The sequence below is a fragment of the Bos taurus genome, chromosome 11 (assembly GCF_002263795.3).
Source record: "Bos taurus isolate L1 Dominette 01449 registration number 42190680 breed Hereford chromosome 11, ARS-UCD2.0, whole genome shotgun sequence".
Lineage (NCBI taxonomy): Eukaryota > Metazoa > Chordata > Mammalia > Artiodactyla > Bovidae > Bos > Bos taurus.
The window spans coordinates 100598028-100617559 of record NC_037338.1 but is presented as its reverse complement, the minus strand read 5'-3'; the positions used below and the strand labels follow the sequence as shown (position 1 = coordinate 100617559).

General features: G+C 50.4%; 1 protein-coding gene across 2 annotated transcripts in view; it reads right to left on the bottom strand.

Moving 5' to 3' along the window:
• Positions 1-19532, bottom strand: part of HMCN2 (hemicentin 2) — a 177860-nt gene that overhangs the window by 141022 nt on the left and 17306 nt on the right. For both annotated transcript variants that reach the window (XM_010810510.4, XM_010810511.4), the window contains exons 2-6: positions 13379-13449; positions 11602-11760; positions 10649-10771; positions 1303-1474; positions 548-654 (exon numbers count right to left, since the gene is read on the bottom strand). In XM_010810510.4, the coding sequence (XP_010808812.1) occupies positions 548-654; positions 1303-1474; positions 10649-10771; positions 11602-11760; positions 13379-13449 (632 nt within the window). The remainder of the gene's footprint in view (positions 1-547; positions 655-1302; positions 1475-10648; positions 10772-11601; positions 11761-13378; positions 13450-19532) is intronic.

Here is a 19532-nt window from a genome sequence, read left to right as displayed (position 1 = left end):
CTAACCACTGAGCAACCAGGGAAGCCCAGCACCCAGTAGGGGCTCCATAACTGTTTGCTGATCAGCTAAAGCCATGTGCTTCAGAGACAGCAGCCTGCCCCATCCCAGGGTGCTTGGCCAGGAGCCCTGCACCCAGTCCCAGGCCCCCAGTCCCCGGCAGGTTAGAACAGACTCTGCTCCCCTGCCAGTCCTGTGCCTCTGAGCCCAAGGTCACCCTAGCTTCTTCTGTGCACTCTTCAAAGGACAGGGTCCTGAACCGCGAGCCAACCCTGTCGCCCACCTCTGGACACCCGAGTGGTTTCTCCAAGTCCTTCTTTGAAGTTCCCTCACTAACCCAAAACCACTCCACTTCTCTCACTGGCACAAAGCACAATACTCCTCCTCTGATCTTGCCCCCCTGCTTCTACTGATATGCCCACATCACTGCCCACGCTCCAACCCACAGCTTCCCAGGGCTCCAGGCTTCCGAGCGCCCAGGCAAGAGGAAGATGATGTCTCAGCTTGGTGAAGCTGGTCTCCCCAACCCCAGGAAGCCAAGGCCTCCTACCTTGATGGACCACAGCCCGGAATGCTCAGGCTTAAAGGCCACGACCTTGGCAGAGTCAGGGATGCTGAGGAGCACATTGAGGCCGTCATCCCTCTGCAGGATCCTCCCTGTGGAAGCCCCAAGACCTGCTCAGCCCCCGACCCTTTTCTGGGGTTGACAGAGCCCCCCTCCCCATCCCCAGGAACCCACAGCCCTCCAACCCCAGCCTCGGGCTTCCTAGAGGAACTGACAATAGGCCTTTGGGGGTACCCAGGCCTCTCCTTCCTTGAGCTCTCCATCTTCATCCCTCCCCAGGTGCTGGCTGTACCCCTGGCCTCTGGACCAGAGTACTCAGGACATCCTTGGAGCACCGTGGCACCAGGCAGCTGGGTCCAAATCATATGGAGCCTGGATGACCCTGACAAATTACCCCACCTCCCAGAGCCCCCCCACCACTTCCCATCTCTACACTGTGCCACTAATTCTTGCCCCACCAACTCTCCAGGCCACTGAAGAGAGAACCTGGGGAAGATGCCACGTGAATCTGGCAGCCCCAGGGACGGTCATCATTTTAATTCCTCTCGCTGGGCTGCTAATGGCCCCGCTGCATCCTCACCCACTGTAGACACCCTCTCTGCCTTCCACTCAGCATCTCCCTTACCCTCGGTGCTCCTGGAGTTTTATGTCCAAAATCTCCTGGCCTCCTCTCTGTCCCATCCTGGACTTTTATTTCAGTCTCAGGCCCAAGGAGGAGGCCAGCCCCGGGGTGCACATACCCAGCGGGTCTCGGACTTCGATCTCGGGCCCTGGGCCACTCAGGGAGATGGTGACCTCCTTCAGGCTGGGGTCAAAGGGGATCTTCCACGTGTGCTCGCCGCCCTCCTCATGGTCCGTGGACAGCAGGTGCACCTTGGAGGCCTGGAGGGCTGACTCCACCCACTTCAGCACCTGGGGGGCAGGAGTGAGGGGCTGATGCCAGCAGGTGCCCATGATGCCTTGCTTGCGTCTGGCACACCGGAGGTGGGTCCCAGCAAGCTGCCAGCTGTGGGCAGCGTCTGGTCCCCTGGTGAGTTTTAGGCAGCATGCAGGCTTTCGAGGTCACTTGAGGCCGTCACAGTCCCCCCTGCCCTACACTGGACCTGATTCACACACCACTTCCCTCTTGGCCTGTGACACCTGAATGAAGGCATCCAGAGGACTCAGCTCAGATGGAAGGAGCAGAGGGCACCCCTCTGCTGGGATGAGGCCCCTCCTTCGTCACATGGCCAATTTCTATGACATCCATCGCTTCCTCCAGGAAGCCCTCCTGGTGCTTCCTACACACTGATGCACCCTGGAAGTCTGGGATCTCCCCCAGGGCAACGCGGTTCACCATTCCTGCCCAAGGGCCCTCAGCCCACAACCCCTACCAGGCACCATGCTCTCTAAGTAGGACCACATCTTTAAGCGGACAGTCTACTCCTGACCCTTATCACAACACTGAGAAATCTAATATCCTTGGTTGTACAATTGCTTATTCTTACGTTTGGGGAATTCCCTGGCAGTCCAGTGGTTAGGACTCCATGGTTTGACAGCTGAGGTCTGGGATTCCATCCCTGGTCAGGGAACTAAGATCCCACAATCCCTGTGTGTGGCACGGCCCAAAAAATTAAATTAAAATAAAAAACAATAAAAATCTTATGTTTTGGACAAGTCCCATTGAAATATCAGGAGACATACAACTCTCCAGAACATCATACTCGTTAGGCACACATTTAGAGTATGATTTCAGGAGGTTCTCAAGTCCCCTCAAAGACCATCGCCCTGCGTGCATGGACCCAGGTTAACAGTCCTGGACCCAGTCTAAGATGGTCTCTGCCTGCCTGCTAAGTCGTTTCAGTTGTGTCGCACTCTTTGTGACCCTGTGGACTGAATCCCTCCAGGCTCCTCTGTCCATGGGATTCCCCAGGCAAGAATACTGGAGTGGGTTGCCACGTCCTCCTCCAGGGGATCTTCCTGACCCAGGGATCTGACCTGCGTCTCTTATGTCTCTTGCCTCTGCAGGTGGGTTCTTTACCACTAGTACCACCTGGAAGCCCAAGATGGTCTCTACTAAGCACAAAATTATCTTGTTTCTCCAAGACTTACCACAGTCTCTAAGTCCCTGTGTTCTCTGGTTCACCCGTTCAACCTGACCCAAGATCATGATGCTCCTGACGCCCCCATGCTTGCTGGGCTGAACCCCCATCCCATGCCCCACTGGGCAGCTCCCCCCACCAAAACGCTCTTCTCTTTGCAGAAATTCCTGCCCCTTCCTTAGCAACCAACTCCTGGTTAGTTTCACACCCGTCACCTCTCTTGGCCTGGGAGCCCCATGTGGGCAGACACCCTCTGTCATGTCCCAGGCTCGGGAGCTGTGAAGGATAAGGGGTTCAGGGCATCTGCTCTCTGTGTGTGATGCAGCAGAGCACTCACCTTTTGAACAGGGTCCTCAAGCTCGCCTCACAAAGGCTCAACTCCACCCGCCCCCTACCCCAGCTCACATCGCCTCTTTAGCAATAGCTGAGCCACCCAGGTTCCAGTAAGAAAACCAAAAAAGAGGGAAGTGGGAACCTCTCCAGTTTTGAAGCACCTCTTTTCAAGCCAAGTTATGTCAAGAAGCATCTTGTGCAACCCTAAAACAGAATCAAAATGAAACATGAACTGACTGTACAACAAATTGATACCATAACCCCAGTATGAGGGAAAGGATTAGCTCCAAGTAAATCAGAAACCGAGGGATTTCACTGTACTTTCTCAGTGAGGGGCATCCTGAGGACAAAAAAGGAAAGTGCAAAGAAACCTTTATTTAGTAGTTAGCAGTTGGCAGAGGAGAAGGCAATGGCACCCTACTCCAGCACTCTTGCCTGGAAAATCCCATGGACAGAGGAGCTTGGTGGGCCGCAGTCCATGGGGTCGCTAAGAGTCGGACACGACTGAGCGACTTCACTTTCACTTTTCACTTTCATGCATTGGAGAAGGAAATGGCAACCCACTCCAGTGTTCTTGCCTGGAGAATCCCAGGGATGGGGGAGCCTGGTGGGCTGCCGTCTCTGGGGCTGCACAGAGTCAGACACGACTGAAGTGACTTAGCAGCAGCAGCAGCAGCAGCAGTTGGCAGAACTAGTTGTATTGTGATTGTGAAATTGTTTTATGTCTCCTGTGAAGAGGAACTAAAGAGCATATTGATGAAGGTGAAAGAGGAGAGTGAAAAACCTGGCTTAAAACTCAGTGTTCAAAAAACAAAGATCATGGAATCCAGTCCCATTACTTCATGGCAAATAGAAGGGGAAAAAGCGGAAGCAGTGACATTTCATTTTCTTGGGCTCCAAAATCACTGTGGATGGTGACTGCAGCCATGAAATTAAAAGACGCTTGCTCCTTGGACGGGAAGCTATGACAAACCTAGACAGCATATTCAAAAGCAGAGATGTTACTTTGCCAACAAAGGTCCGTATAGTCAAAGCTATGGTTTTCTCAGTAGTCAGGTATGGATGTGAGAGTTGGACCATAAAGAAAGCTGAATGCTGAAGAACTGATGCTTTTGAATTGTGGTGCTGGAGAAGACTCTTGAGAGTCCCTTGGACTACAAAGAGATCAAACCAGTCAATCCTAAAGGAAATCAACCATGAATATTTATTGGAAGGACTGATTCTAAAGCTGAAGCTGTAATATTTTGGTCACCTGATGCAAAGAGCCAACTCACTGGAAAAGGCCCTGATGCTGGGAAAGACTGAGGGCAGGATGAGAAGGGGGTGACAGAGGATAAGATGGTTGGATGGCATCACCAACTCAATAGACATAAATTTGAGCAAACTCCAGGAGACAGTGAAGGACAGGGAAGGAAGCCTGGCGTGCTGCAGTCCATTGGGGTCACAAAGAGTCAGGTATGACTTAGCAACTGGACAACAACAGTAACAATCAGAACTAGCCATATTGTGGTTGTGAAACCATTTTATGTCTCTTGTAGGATAAAGCAAGGAAGGAAATCTCAACCAAGATTTTTCTCTTACGGCCAAGAGACAGCTGCATGGATTTTCTTTAAATATAAATTTATTCCAAGTGAATTCAGAACCCAGTGGTTTCTAACTACTGTTTTCCACCAGAGTTCCTTGGAGAAATGGCTGATTTCGGGTCTGGGGCAGGCAATATACAAAGAAAGCCTAGGACTACTGGTAATTTCATAAAGCAAAGAAGGTCTCAAAGACTAATGGGGACAGAGAATTCCCTGGTGGTCCAGTGGTTAGGGCTCTGAGTTTTCACAGCCGAGAACACAGGTTCAATCCTGTGTAAGATCCTGCAAGCTATGTGGCAAGGCAAAAAAATAAGACTAATGGAGACATATCAGAAGGATATAGGAATTTGGGAGACTTTGAGCCTCCAAAAGAATAACAACATAATCAATTAAACCACACTGAATTATACAATCAAAGGTTAGTCACTCAGTCCTGTCTGACCCTTTGTCACCCTGTGGACTATAGCCTGCCAGGCTCCTCTGTCCATGGAATTTTCCAGGCAAGAATACTGGTGTGGATAGCCATTCCCTTTTCCAGGGGATCTTCCCAACCCAGGGACCAAGCCCGGGTCTCCTGCGTTGCAGGCTTATTCTTTACCATCTGAGCCACTGGGGAAGCACCATGTAATCTAGATGCCACAAAAATACTCAAAAAATAAAATCAAAATTCAAAACAATAAAACCTCATTTGCCACCAATAAAAGCAAATTCTTAATTAAAGAGAAAGAAGTGTGATCCCTATTTTTTTAGTAGGAACCATGACTTCAGAGAAACCAAATCACCCCTTTGGAGAAGCAAAAGCTCTTCTTCATGGGAGAACGCCCATTAACAAATGTGGAAGGAATGATGCAATTAGGAAATCATCATTTTGCAACCTCCTAATTAAATAATTGTTTCAGGCAAGCATCTTCAGTGAATGCTAAAACCATGAGATGAAAAGCTCCTGGGGAATTAGAGCCCTAGAGTGACCCCACTGACCCCTTGGGTCAGAAAGGAAAAAACAAAGGCTTGCAATGCAGAGAGCTGGCTGTCACCACTTTAACCAACCAAACTGGTCATCAGTAATGGGGACAATCAGACATCATTTTCCTCCTGGTGTGATGTAATAGAAAACACACACAGAGCACCAAGGAAGACATACTCCTGCCACAAAGGTCAGCCTCCATCTGATTAGTCATTTAAAGCTAACTTCCAGGCTCGGACGGTAAAGAATCTGTCTGGAGTGCAGGAGACCCGGGTTCAATTCCTGGGTTAGGAAGATCTGGAGGAGAGAATGGCAAACCACTCCAGTATTCTTGCCTGGAGAGTTCCATGGACAGAGGAGCCTGATGGGCTACAGTTCATGGGGTCGCAGAGAGTCGGATACGACTGAGTGACTAACACTTTCACTTCCAGTTTAGAGAGAGTAAAGGAACAAGTGGAGGAGAAACGAACAACTTAGTGACACCATAAGGAAACAATCAGACGAATCCAGAACACAGGACATTGTGTCATCAACGCCTGTCCAACAAGTCAGTGGCATGAAAAAAGGATGGATCCCCTCCAGATTTAAGGAAACTTAACAGACATAACAACCTCATAAAACGCACAGCCCTTGATTAAAACCTGATTTAACAGCTTGAGGACAAATAGAGAAATTTGAATATGGACTTGGCATCAGATGATACTTGCAAAGTACTGTTCGTTATATTAGGTGATACTATGGGTTATGCTGGAGTCTATTTTTTTAATTCCACACTGAATTATTTATGGATAAGGCGTCATGATTCAACAAAAAGTATAGAAAGAGAGAGACGTAGCAGCTGGAGCAAAAATGTGAATTGCTAAATCTAGATAGTACCTTTTTTTTTTTTTTTTTTACTTTTCAATATCTTTGACACTTCTCATAAAAAAATTTTAAGTAAAAATCGTCTAAAAGGAACAAGTATATCTTTACAAGTATGACTTTAAACTATACCTGAGCAACCATAGTGCTATCCTGTCGCTTGTCAGCTCTAACCAACTGGAAGTGACTTCTTGGAATGCCATTTGGAGAAATGAGAAGCCACATTCAGATTCAATTAGAAAAAGGCCTGTAATTGATTAGCAATGTTTGCCATGGATATGGAATTAGAAAGTGGTGTCTGGCATGCTACATATTGGTCATCCTTGCCCTAAATCACAGTCCTTCAGCTCTGCCTACCACATGCTCTTCCATGGAAGAGAAAGGGAACAGAAGGGAATTGGAAGAATTGCTCGAGATTTGGAAAATGACTACATTTTGATGAGACCGAGCTGAAACACATGTGCCTGGATTTTACAGCTAGATTTCAGTCATCACGGGACAAGAATCCTGTGTTCTGAAACTTTTCTGTTTTTATATTTGGAGCTACTTCATTCTTCTGTTTTTGCCTGACTTTCTAAATAATGTTTCTCTTAAAAAGATCCCACCTGTTTGGGTTAAGAAATGAGGACAAGGTTATTCGTCCATGCGGGGGTGGACGGGACATAGCAGCCAAGGCTAGAAAGGCGGACAGAAGCTGGCCAAGTGAGGCAGCTCCCCCACAGCAAAGCAACAGCTCTGTGACCACTGTCCCCTTCCCCCGGGGCCGGGCCTTGTCAGGGGTCAGGAGGAAATCATGACCGAGCAAAGCTGGCAGGAGGTGGTGGCAGCACCATTTGGCAATTACCCAGACGCGTCCCACACTCGCTACTGTGTTGCAACTGTCATGACAAGCTCTTTCTAGGATGTTTTGATGGAGAGAAGATGCCCAGGAGTTCAGGCTACTGAACCACGCAATGGAGAGAGGGCTGAGGTGGGCCAGAAGGCCAGCGACCCCATCAGGAGGCGGCCCACCCACAAGGGCTGCCCTGTAACACATCGCCTCTCTGGAGCTGGGGGTGCAGACCCTCTGGCCCACAGCAAGGCCAGGCCCCCGCAGGCCCAGGCCTGGGGGCAAAGCCTGCTGGACCTGGCAGTGGCTCCGGGGCTCAGAGAGGAATCTAGGGACACTCCTGAGCAGAGAGGCTTCATCAAGCAGGCTTAATGTTTATTTGCAAAGGTAATGACTTCCAGATGTCAGCAGGACCAGGGGGCCTGGGAGCCAGCAATGTGCTGGGGCTTGTCTCTCTGTCGCTGATGGGGAAGGAATGAGAGAATCTGGCGCTGCTACCCCAGCCAGATGGTTGCTGCTCAGCCCTTTACGGCAGATAAATCACCACCACCCCCCCCCCAACCAAGGCTCCCCCTGGACATCTGACAGCCAGAGAGGCTGAGGAAGCTGGGGCAGTGAGGCAGGGGCCAACAGCGGGGGGGTCACTGAATGGACCTCAAGAGCCAAGGATCAGAAAATTGAGGGCCTCTGCGAACTGGACATCACGGGGCACTGTCCCCAGGCTCTACTTTCCTGAGAATCTTATCTCAAGAGAGCTCTTAATCTTGAGAGGGGCTCCCTGGACCCCTGGGAGTGTGTATTCTGCACTCGCTATAGAAGCACGGGGCTGGAGATCCTGTGGCCATCACTAGCTCTCACTCAGGGCTCCCTCCCAAGTGTGGGTCTTCCTCCCACCCTTGCCACCATCTCTCCAGGCAAGGGCCCTCATGACCCAACTGTGAACATGAGGAAACGGAGGCCCAGAGAGGTTAAGTGCCATGCTCAAGGTCACGCAGCAGACAAGTGGCAGAGCTAGGGTGGGGTCTGAAGCCAGATGTGACCCGGGGAAGGATCCAGGACAGGGTCACCTTCAGGACCTGTGTCTCCTCACCTGTTAATTCCACCTTCCCCCCCCTCCCACTGTCTGAGGGATCAGTTCACCTTTCCCCTGGTTAATGCCCACCCCCACTGGCCATCGAAGGATGGCCAAAGCTCCAAAAGACGCCTGCCAGGGGGGAAAGGATCTTCACCTTCCTCTCGTCACTCCAGAATCTCAAAGGCAGAGGAAGTTAAATGCCTGAAAGCGTGAGATCTAAGCTTGATGGACGATCTCTCGGCGCCCCACACCTAAAGCTGCCCTGGCATGAAGTGGGTGCTCAATAAACAAAGAGACGAGTGAGTGCAAAATGTGCCACTCCTGGCACACTGGACATGCTCTGAAAAGGTCAAAGGACAAACAGGCAGGGTGTGGGCATTGTGGCAGCTTCTAGCCAAGCAAAGGTACCGTTCCCTCTCTCCTGGGGGTGGAGGTTGGTGGTGACCATTGCCAAATGTCTGGGGACATCTGGAAGGGGCCAGGCCAGGTACAAGGCAAGAAGCTGACAAATGATGGCGCTCTTTCCAGGGAGGGGAGGGACCCAGGCCCCTACCCAGGGGCAACCAGTCCTGGCCATTGGAGATCCCAGTACATCAGACATGTGCTGCCCAGCCAGGCTCCCACAGCAGAAGGCTGGCACCAAGGCCAGGAGCCAGGGGCTCGCCCCAGGTTCCATGCCCTGAGTGAGAGACTTGGAGAGTTCAGCCCCACACCTGAGCAAGCCGTCCTCCACCAACTCATCTGCTGCCTGGAGTCTGACTTGCCACTGGCAGGAACCCAGTTCCCGAGCAACTGCCCAGATAAGATGCACCCCCAAAACAAGGACCAAGCCATCACTCCACTCTGAAACGCTTCCCACCTTCACTTGGGCGGCTTGGTGCCAGAGCAGACTGACATGCCAAAAGAAATAAATCCTGGCGTGTCGCAAAGAACCATAAACGCCATCTGTCAACAGGGAGCGAAGGCGCTAACTTAAACACGGCCCTGGAGACGTAAATACACGACACACGCACTGGCTGGAAGCTGCGCCGCGGCAGCCTCAGAGACGCTGTTCCTCCCATTCTCCTCTTCCTCCAGCCCGAGGGACCCCACGTCATCGACTCACCAGGTGTCTGTGTCCATCCACTGACCAAGCACCTGCTCCATGCTGGAGGCTGCGCCAGGTGCTGGGGACACAGTCGTAAATGGGACCTTAAGGGCCCTGCCCTCGGGGATCTCACAGCCTAACGGCATTAAATAATCCCACAGTTGTAAAATTATGATTCTATAAAGCCCCCCAGGGAGCTTTGAGGGGGTATTAAAGGAGAATTAATCTTGACAAAAATCAAGGAAGGCATGATTCCGCTCAGACTGGAAAGATGAGGAGCCTGGGGAGGAGGAGCTGGAAAAACAAACCGCACGAGCGAAGGCCCTGAGGTAGAAAAGACACAGGGCGTTGAAAGAGCAGAGAGGCAGCAGCAGGCAAGGGGGAGAATGAAGGTGGTGGGCTGGGAGAGGCAGAACTCAGACCAGCGTCGGGACCCTCCCTGGGGGATACCGGGGAGGGACCTATTGGTCTGATTTGTCTTAGAGGATCTGGTGGGATGTAGGAGCTGGCTCACACAGGCTCAAGATGGCAGATTGCAAGCATCACTTCCCATACTCTATGGCTTTAGGACAGCAGCTTGAAACCAGCCCAAGTAGGAGCATTTACCCCAGAGAAATGAGCATTCTTGTTCCTTCCAGAGAGAGATGGTCATGAAACATTTACCAGCATGCCACTGGAAGGATGCCTCTAGCTCCTAGGGAGGAATGGACGTGCGGGGCAGCGGGAGAGATGGGAGAGATATGAGCAACTGATGGAGCCTGGAAGGGAGGAGGGGCACCTGCTCCAAGACCGAGACCAGAACACAAACACCTGGTCAGCTGGGCCATCGGCAGCCCTGCATGTCGGGCCGCAGCGTCAAGCAAGCCCCTCCCTGCCAAGTCCCCAAGCATGGCTTGCTGTCCCAGCAACACTGCCTGAATCTGACGGCCCTGGTGATCCTCCAGCTACCCCTGGGCTCCTCGACTCTGGGGAGAAGCTCCCCTTAACATCCCTACTCTGCCGAGCTTTGCTAGATCCATCCTGCCAGCCTGGACTTGCTGGGGATCCCGAGTTTAAAACCCAGGCTATTCCTTCAGGCCCCAGGCTTTTTTACTGGCAAAACTAAGGAACCTGCAGCACCTACTTTGGGGGTGATTGAGAGGGTTCTACAAGAAGGTGTCAAAAAGCCCTGAGCACCAGGCCTCCTGCTGTGAGGCGAGCACTCAGCACTGGTCCTAGAAGCCAGCCGATGGGCAGAGCCACCCAGGGATGCAGCATGTCAGGGCAGACTCACCTCGGTCACCTGCTGCTTGTCCAGGTGGAACACCTGCCCGGAGCTGGTGGCGGCGATCTCCTCGTAGGCCAGGTAGCCAGGGTGGGTGCGGTCACCACAGTCCCCCGTCAGCACAAAGACCACCTAGAAGACAGACGGGCAGCCTGGCTCACTGCGTCCTCAGCCCCTTCAGGTATGAATGGAGTGGGGAGGGGGAGGCCAGACCAGGAGGGAGTGACCCGGAGGAAGCCCTGTCATCTCTCTGGGCTTGGGTGATACACCTGTGAAATGGGAATGATGAGAGTTCCCGCCCCGTGGGGGTCAGGACCGATGCAGGTCACGTGTCTGTCACAGGGCCAGGAAAACAGTAGAAGCCATTATGAAATCTACAAGGGAAGGAGTGAAATTGACTCTGCTCCAAGTGGCCCCCGGACGCCACAGAGCTAGAAGAACCGTGGAGAACCCACATTTCTTCTCGATGAGAAGACAGAGGAGTTCTCCCGTCCAGAGAGGAGTCCCAGCTCTTGAGGTCTTCCCCAGGGATTCCTCCCTGCAACCCCCACTCCCTCACACCGCCTCCCCCACCACTCGCTGTGACAGCCAGGAGCCAAAGCCCCAACGCATCTTCCAGACCCTGAGACAATGGGTGAAGAATGACATGACGGGGAGCAGAGGAGACGCCAGGAGGAAGATGGATTGCCCAGCCTCCGACGGGGCGTGAAGAGAGCGGAGGAGTGGTGTGGTCTGTATCAAAAGTGGGCCCCCCCAGGGAGGCGTGGGCCTGGAGGGTGAGGCCAGAGCCTGAGAACACACTTGGACTTCGCAGCCCAGCTCCACCAGTGGGCTGGCCGGCGCAGCTGGCGGGCACTGGAACCCAAGCTGTGCAGGAGAAGCCCCAGTTCCGCTCTCCCGGCGGGAGCTTGGGGCTGCCCTTGGAGACCCCAGCAGCCCCCGAGCCCCTGCCGGTAGCTCACCTGTGGCTGTTTAAGCTGCAGGAGCCTCAGCACCTCGTCCTTCTTGTGGTAGTCCTTGGCGCGGGCGTCCGAGAAGACGTAGATGAAGGAGCCGGGGTTGGCCACCTCCACGGCAGCCTTGATGGCCCCCAAGCTCATCTCTGGGCAGTCCCCGCCTCCCTGCAGGACAGGGCAGGTCAGCAGCTGCTGCCCACCTCCTCCACGTGGGGCCCACCCTGGGAGGTGGGAGGGGGCATCCCCTTCAGTGGCTTCTGTCCTGCCTGTCCAGGGGTCAGGCCTGGCCCGAGCCACTCGCTTCCCTGAGACACACCTGCGCCATCTATCTTTCATTCATTCACTCATTCATTCCTTCATTCACTCACTCATGCCCAAGGGACATGGTCCCTCCCTCCCATGGAGTCTGGCTGGGAGGCAGACTTTACATTAATAAACATGACACAGTTATTTAATTACCATGGTGATGAGTGCTACAAGTTGGGGGAGAAGGATGGAGCCACGGAAGCATCTAACAGGTACGCCAAAGAAGGCATGAGTGAGCCAAGGTTTGGAGGCCAGAGGGGTAGAGGGGTCTCCAGGGAAGGAGAGGGGAGGGGTGGGCAGAGGAGAACATTCAAAGCCGCCTTGTCAAGCCTTCTCTTTAACCTGCCCTGGTGCATGCCTGCATGCTCAGTCACTCAGTCATGTCCAACTCTTTGCAACTCCATGGACTGTAACCCGCCAGGCTTCTCTGTCCATGGGATTTCCCAGGCAAGAATACTGGATTGGATTGCCATTTCCTTCTCCAAGGGATCTTCCTGACCCAGGGATCAGACCCAGGGATTGAACCCAAGTCTCTTAATTGATGGGTTCTTTATCACTGAGCCGAGAAGTGATATCACTTGGAAAAGCAAACACACCTTGGAGTCAATCTCAAAAAAGCACATGGCCTTCCCTCCCCGCTCACTAGCCAGGGGCTTTCTGCCTCCCCGGGTTTGCACACCCAGCACCAGAATCAGGATGTGCACAGGGTGACCTCAGTAAATGCTTCTCCCCTTGGTTCACTCATTCATTCTGTGTGCTGGGCCCTGGGGGACTTGGCAGTGAGCTAGACACATCAGATAACACCCTGTGTTCAGGAAGCTGGCAGGGTTGAGAGAGGCTGAACCAGGGTGTTCAGTGTGGCCAAAAAACCCAGGTGGCATGGGATGTCTGACCCCGTCTTGGGCTGGGTTTGGGGGGATCTGAACTGACCTCTCTTGCACCTTTTCTGGGGCTTCCCAGGCAGTGCTAGTGGTAAAGAACTCACCTGCCAATGCAGGAGACATAAGAGACACAGGTTCGATCCCTGGGTCTGGAAGATGCCCTGGAGGAGGGCATGGCAACCCACTCCAGTATTCTTGCCTGGAGAATCCCATGGACAGGGGAGCCTGGTGGGCTACAGTCCATGGGGTCACAAAGAGTAGGACACAACTGAGTGACTTAGCACGCAAACATCTTCCCTTAGCTGTCACATACCTCCTCCCTCCACCCCTGCATCCATGCAGTCAATAATAAGACCTACTATGTGCCAGGCACAGGGACTCCTGTAGGTACTTGGTTCACTGAATAAAGGAAGAAACCCCAGGCAGTACGGAATCTCCAGGACCTCCAAGCTGAGGGGGAGCCCCAGGCAGAGTTGGGTGGCAGGTCATTATAGGAAGCACCATCTTGGCCCAAAGGTGTGGCAATAACCTGGGCCTCTGGCATGGACTGGGATGAAGGGCACAGGGGGCCAGCAGCCAGGGGCGGGGCAGCCCACCTGCACGTAGAGTTCTCTCAGCTCCCTCTGAAACACCGCTGGGTCCGATGTGAGGGTCACTGGGCCAATATCTGTAGGGAAGAGAGAGAGGACCAGATGGGCTTGACCCCCAGATGCAAAAACTCCGTGGACTGGGCAGGAACTGAGAGGAACCGAGGCCTGGACCTCAGAGATCCCCACAGAGTGGGGAGGGGTGAGGGAGCAGCTGCCAGAATCAGATCTGGAAGAAAATATTCGCAAATGAAGCAATTGACAAGGGCTTCATCTCTGAAACACACACATAGTTCTTGCAGCTTAACATCAAAAAAGCAAACAACCCAATCAAAAAGTAGGCAGAAGACCTAGACAGACATCTCTCTAAAGAAGACGTAGGGATGGCTAAGAGGGTCAACAGGAAAAGATGCTCAACATCACTAATTATTAGAGAAATGCAAACCAAAATGACAGTGAGGTACCACCTCACATTGGTCAGGTTGGCCATCAACAAAAAATCTACAAATCTACAAACAAAATCTACAACAACAAAAAAAAGACAACCAACGGTGGAGGGGGCATGGAGGAAAGGGAATGCTCCTACACTGTTGATGGGAATGTAAAGTGATACAGCCACTATGGAGAACAGTCTGGGTGTTTCTAAAAAACTGAAAGTAGGACTAACACATGACCCAGCAATCCCACTCCTGGGCAAACCCTTGGAAAAAAATAGAATTCCAAAAGATACATGCACCCCAGTGTTTATTGCAACACTATTTACAGAAGCCAGGACATGGAAGCAAGCTAAACGTCCATCAACAGAGGAATGGATAAAGAAGATGTGGTGCATATATATAATGGAATATCAGCCATAAAAAGAAATGAAATTGTGCCATTTGCAGAGACAGATTCCCTGGTAGCTCAGCAGTAAAGAATCCGCCTGCAATGCTGGAGACACGGGGAGACTCGGGTTCAGTCCCTGGGTTGGGAAGATCCCCGGGAGAAGGAAATGGCAACCCACTCCAGTATTCTTGCCAGGAGAATCCCATGGACAGAGGAGCCTGGTGGGCTACATCATATAGGGTTACAAAGAGTCAGACACAATTGAAGTGACTTAGCAGTCATGCAGGCAGAAACCAACACGACATTTTAAAACAACTATACTCTGATTAAAAATTAAAAAAAAAAAGAATTGGACTCAAATATTCATAACAGCTGTATTCACAATAGCCCAGCACTGGAGACAAGCCAGCTGTCCATCAACTGGTGAATGAATAAACAAACTGCGGTACATTCATGTAATCAAATACCACTCAGCCAGAAAACAGAACAAGCTACCAATACAGGCAACCAGATGGATGAGTCTCACAGATACAGTACTGCACGAAAGAAGACAGCCACAGGAGAGTGCCTACTATATGGTTTCATTTATAGAAAGCTCTGGAACTGGCAGAATTAATCAAAGCTGAAATAAGCCAGATCAGGGCTTGTCTAGGGGATAGGGAGATCAAAAGAACTGTCGGGGAAGGCAGAAGTGTTCTATATTGTGATGGGAATGTGGGTTTCCCGGTTGTCAAAAGTGTAAAGCAAAGATTTGCAGTACTTCAATGGTTGTAAATTTTACCTCATTAAAAAAAAAAGAACCATAAAAAGTGACCGTTGTGGAGGGGTGGAGTGGAGTGGGGAAGGAGCTGCAGAGGAAACAAGAATGGCTGGTTTTCAGGGTATTTGGTGATGCTGGGGGATGGGGATATATCCATGTGTGTGTGCTTCATTGTGGCAGACTCTTCGTGGCCCCACGGACTGTAGCCCTCCAGGCTCCTCAGTCCATGGAATTTTCCAGGCAAGAATACTAGAGTGGGTTGCCATTTTCTTTTCCAGGGGATCTTCCCAACCCAGGGATCGAGCCCACATCTCCTGTGTCTCCTGCACTGAAGGTGGGTTCTTTACCGCTGAGCCACATGAGATACAGGGATTCATTACACTATTCTGCTTACTTTGTATATACTTGAAATTTTCCCTAATAAAGTCTTTTATTAAAGAGAAGTCGCTGAAAGCCACAGCTAACATGAGACAAGGCGACCAGTGCACAGAGAACAGAGACAGAATTCCAACTCAGCATGTGGACATGTGCATAGTGGGGGGTTTGCAAGGTGATCTGGACATCTGATTTCTTTAGGAAATAGTTCGTCTGAGTTCTTGGTGAATTCTAGTAACGGGCTACTTTTAGCTCAAGAATTCTAAATTCCAGTCACTCCTGTACTTGGCAACTCGTCAACCGGCCTTAGTTCTTAGAAAATGAAGCACATGGAATCATCCGGTATTCATCCACAATTATCAAGGAAGAGTCTGGACACCAGCTTTTCTTCTGCAACCACAAGTCTGATCTCTGTATCTGGGAGTCTGTTGCTGTTTCATAGATATATGTTCATTTATGTTGTATTTTAGATTCCACATGTAAGTGATTTCACATGGTATTTGTCTGACTTTCTTGACTTAGTATGATAATCTCTTAGGTCCGTCCATGTTGCTGCAAATGACATGACTTCATTCTTTTTATGGCTGGCTAAATATATATATATATATATATGTATTATTTGGCTGAGTATATATATTTGGTTGCATATATATATATATTTATACCACACTTCTGCCCCATGGCCCCTGCCTCTCTGCTGTATATTTACTCACCATGTCCAACACCTCCTTCTGCGCCTGCTCTGGTCTTTACTAAGTCTTCTCCTCCGCCTCCCCCCTTCTGAACTCTGCAGTGACTAATTCAGCCAAAACCTTGGCCTTTGACCTCAGACGGGCTTCTCTGCTAGCTCAGCGGGTAAAAAAATCGCCTGCAATGCAGGAGACCCCGGTTCGATTCATGGGTCGGGAAGATCCCCTGGAGAAGGGATAAGCTACCCACTCCAGTATTCTTGGGCTTCCCTTGTGGCTCAGCTGGTAAAGAATCTGCCTGCAATTTGGGAGACCGGGTTCCATCCCTGGGTTGGGAAGATTCCCCTGGAGAAGGGAAAGCCTACCCACTCCAGTGTTCTGGGCCTAGAGAATTCCATGGACTGTACAGCCCAGGGGGTCGCAAAGTCAGACATGACTGAGCGACTTTCACTTGACCTCAGACAGATCTGATTGGAATTTTGGCTCCACCCTTCTCCTACCATAGTGCTTCTCAGAGCTTACTACATGGTTCCAAGCCTCAGTTTCCCCATCTGTAAAACGAGGTGTTTCTACTCGCTGAGAACCATGATTGTGAGAATCCAGTGAAGCCAGGCAGGGAAGCACCATGCTTGGCTCAGAACCAAAAGCTCAGCAACTGGGAGTTGGCCCTGATGAGCTGAACATACGATTCTTTGATCTTCCTTTTCTTTTCTTTAAATTTTATTGATGTATAGTTGATTGACAATGTTGTGTTAATTTCTGCTGAACAGCAAAGTGACTCAGTTACACATATGTATTCTTTTTCATATTCTTTCCCATTATGGTTTATCAAGCACTTGGTGCGCTTAGTCGCTCAGTCGTGTCCGACTCTTTGCAACCCCATCAACTACAGCCTGCCAGGCTCCTCTGTCCATGGGGATTCTTCAGGCAAGCACACTGGAGTGGGTTACCATGCCTTCTTCTAGGGGATCTTCCCAACCTGGGGTTTATCATAGGATATTAAACACAGCTATCTGTGCTATACAGTAGGACCTTGTTGCTTATCCAGGGATTCTCCTGGTGGCTCAGACGGTAAAGAATCTGCCTGCAGTGCAGGAGATCCAGCTTCAATCCCTGGATTGGGAAGATCTCCTGGAGAAGGAAATGGCTATCCACTCCAGTATTCTTGCCTGGAGAATCCCATGGACAGAGGAGCTTAGCGGGCTACAGTCCATGGGGTCATAAAGAGCTGGACACAACTGAGCAACTAACACTTTCACTTTCATATATTCATTTAAAAATACATGACATTAACGATACTGACATTTCCTAAGCACTTATTATGTATCAGCCCATGTCCTGAGATGTTGCCTGTATATTATTAGCTCACTGAATCCTCCCTCACACCTGGCAAAGCCAACTCTTACCTACATATTACAGAGGAGAAATGAAAGCCCAGAGAAGCTAAGTAACTTGCCCAAAGACAGAAAACCAGTAAGCAACAGAACTAGAATGTTAATTTTGTCATTGGTGTTCAATCACTAAGTCATGTCCAACTCTTTGTGACGCCATGGACTGCAGCACACCAGGCTTCCCTGTCCTTCACTATCTCTAGGAGTTTGCTCAAATTCATGTCCATTGAGTCAGTGAGGCTGTCTAACCATCTCATCTTCTGTCGCCCCCTTATCCTTTAGCCTTCACTCTTTCCCAGCATCAAGGTCTTTTCCAATGAATTGACTCTTCCCATGAGGTTGCCAAAGTATTGGAGCTTCAGCTTCAGCATCAGTCCTTCCAGTGAATATTCAGAGTTGATTTCCTTCAGGATTGAATATTAGCTTGCTGCTGCTGCTGCTGCTAAGTCACTTCAGTCATGTCTGACTCTGTGCGACCCCATAGATGGCAGCCCACCAGACTCCCCTGTCCCTGGGATTCTCCAGGCAAGAACACTGGAGTGGGTTGCCATTTCCTTCTCCAATGCATGAAAGTGAAAAGTGAAAGTGAAGTCGCTCAGTTGTGTCCGACTCTTATCGACTCCATGAACTGCAGCCCACCAGGCTCCTCTGTCCATGGGATTTTCCAGGCAAGAGTGCTGGGGTGGGATGCCATTGCCTTCTCCAGAATATTTGCTTAGGCCTGTACAACTCCATAATCTGAGCTCTTGACAACTGCTTCCTATGGAAATGTACATAGAAATTCCTGACACGCAGAAAAAGAAGGGAATTCTACCAACCAGAAAGCATTACTCTTATTTTTACACGTAACTTTCAAAATGTTCACGCATATTTGTAAATCTTATACAAATGTGTACTACTTATAGCAGAAGTCTGTTTATGTATAAATAACATACTCTTTTTAACTTGATTCCTTTCAGTGAACAACATATTGTAAGCATCTCTCCAGAAAGTAAAATACACCCTTCAAAATCATTTTTAATGGCTACAAACTATTTCCTTTGGACTTGGTAGACTTGCCCATGTTGTTATGTTTCCCATTTTCATAATGAACAACATTATTAAGAACATCTTTGTCTGCATCACATTTAAGTGGTAGTTCCATCGTTTCCTTGGAATACACTCCCATAAGCAGACTTGCTAGGCCAAAGGGAAGGGCGTTTGTAAAGACTCTGAATACAAATTCACTAACCCCATCACTGTCCTCCTTATCCCCAGACATTCCTGCCTCTGATCCATCTATTGTCAAGGCCAGAGGAGCCACCTTCATGGCCAGTTTTGCTCATATCATCCTTGTTCAGGAATCATTGGCAACTGCTCCTTGCCTGGAAACCAAGAGAAGCCTCTGCAGTGCCCAGTTCTTTTTTCAAAACCTGATATATATAGTCTTATTTTATTTGGCTGTACCAGGTCTTAGTTGCAGGACAGGATTTCAGTTGCTACATGGCTGTAGTTCCTCGACCAGGGATCAAACCTGGCCCCCTGCATTGGGAGCACCGAGTCTTAACCATTGGACCGCCAGGGAAGTCCTAGTGCCTGGTTCTGAATCTGGGAGGCCCTGCCCCCTCCATCACAATCTATCAGAGGGAATCTCTCAGGCTCCCTGACAGTTCCCAAGGCTGGATCAGTGCTAGGCTGATCACATTGCCTCCCATTCACAGCAACACGAGAAACAGGGTTATCGTAAGTGTGCTCCAGTTGGAAGGACTGCCCTTTCTTCTGCGGTCCATTATTTCCTTCTTGGGGAGCTAAGGGTCGCTCTTTCTTCCATGGAAGGATCAATTCAGTTCAGTCACTCAGTCGTGTCTGATTCTTTGCAACCCCATGAACTGTAGCACGCCAGGCTTCCCTGTCCATCACCAACTCCCGGAGTTTACTCAAACTCATGTCCATTGAGTCAGTGATGCCATCCAACCATCTCACCCTCTGTCGTTCCCTTCTCCTCCTGCCCTCAATCTTGTCCAGCACTGGGGTCTTTTCCGGTGAGTCAGTTCTTCACAATAGGTGGCCAAAGTACTGAAGTTTCTTGGAAGGATAATAGTAGTCAAAGGGAGTTGATCCTCTCCATGGTTCTACTTGTCAAG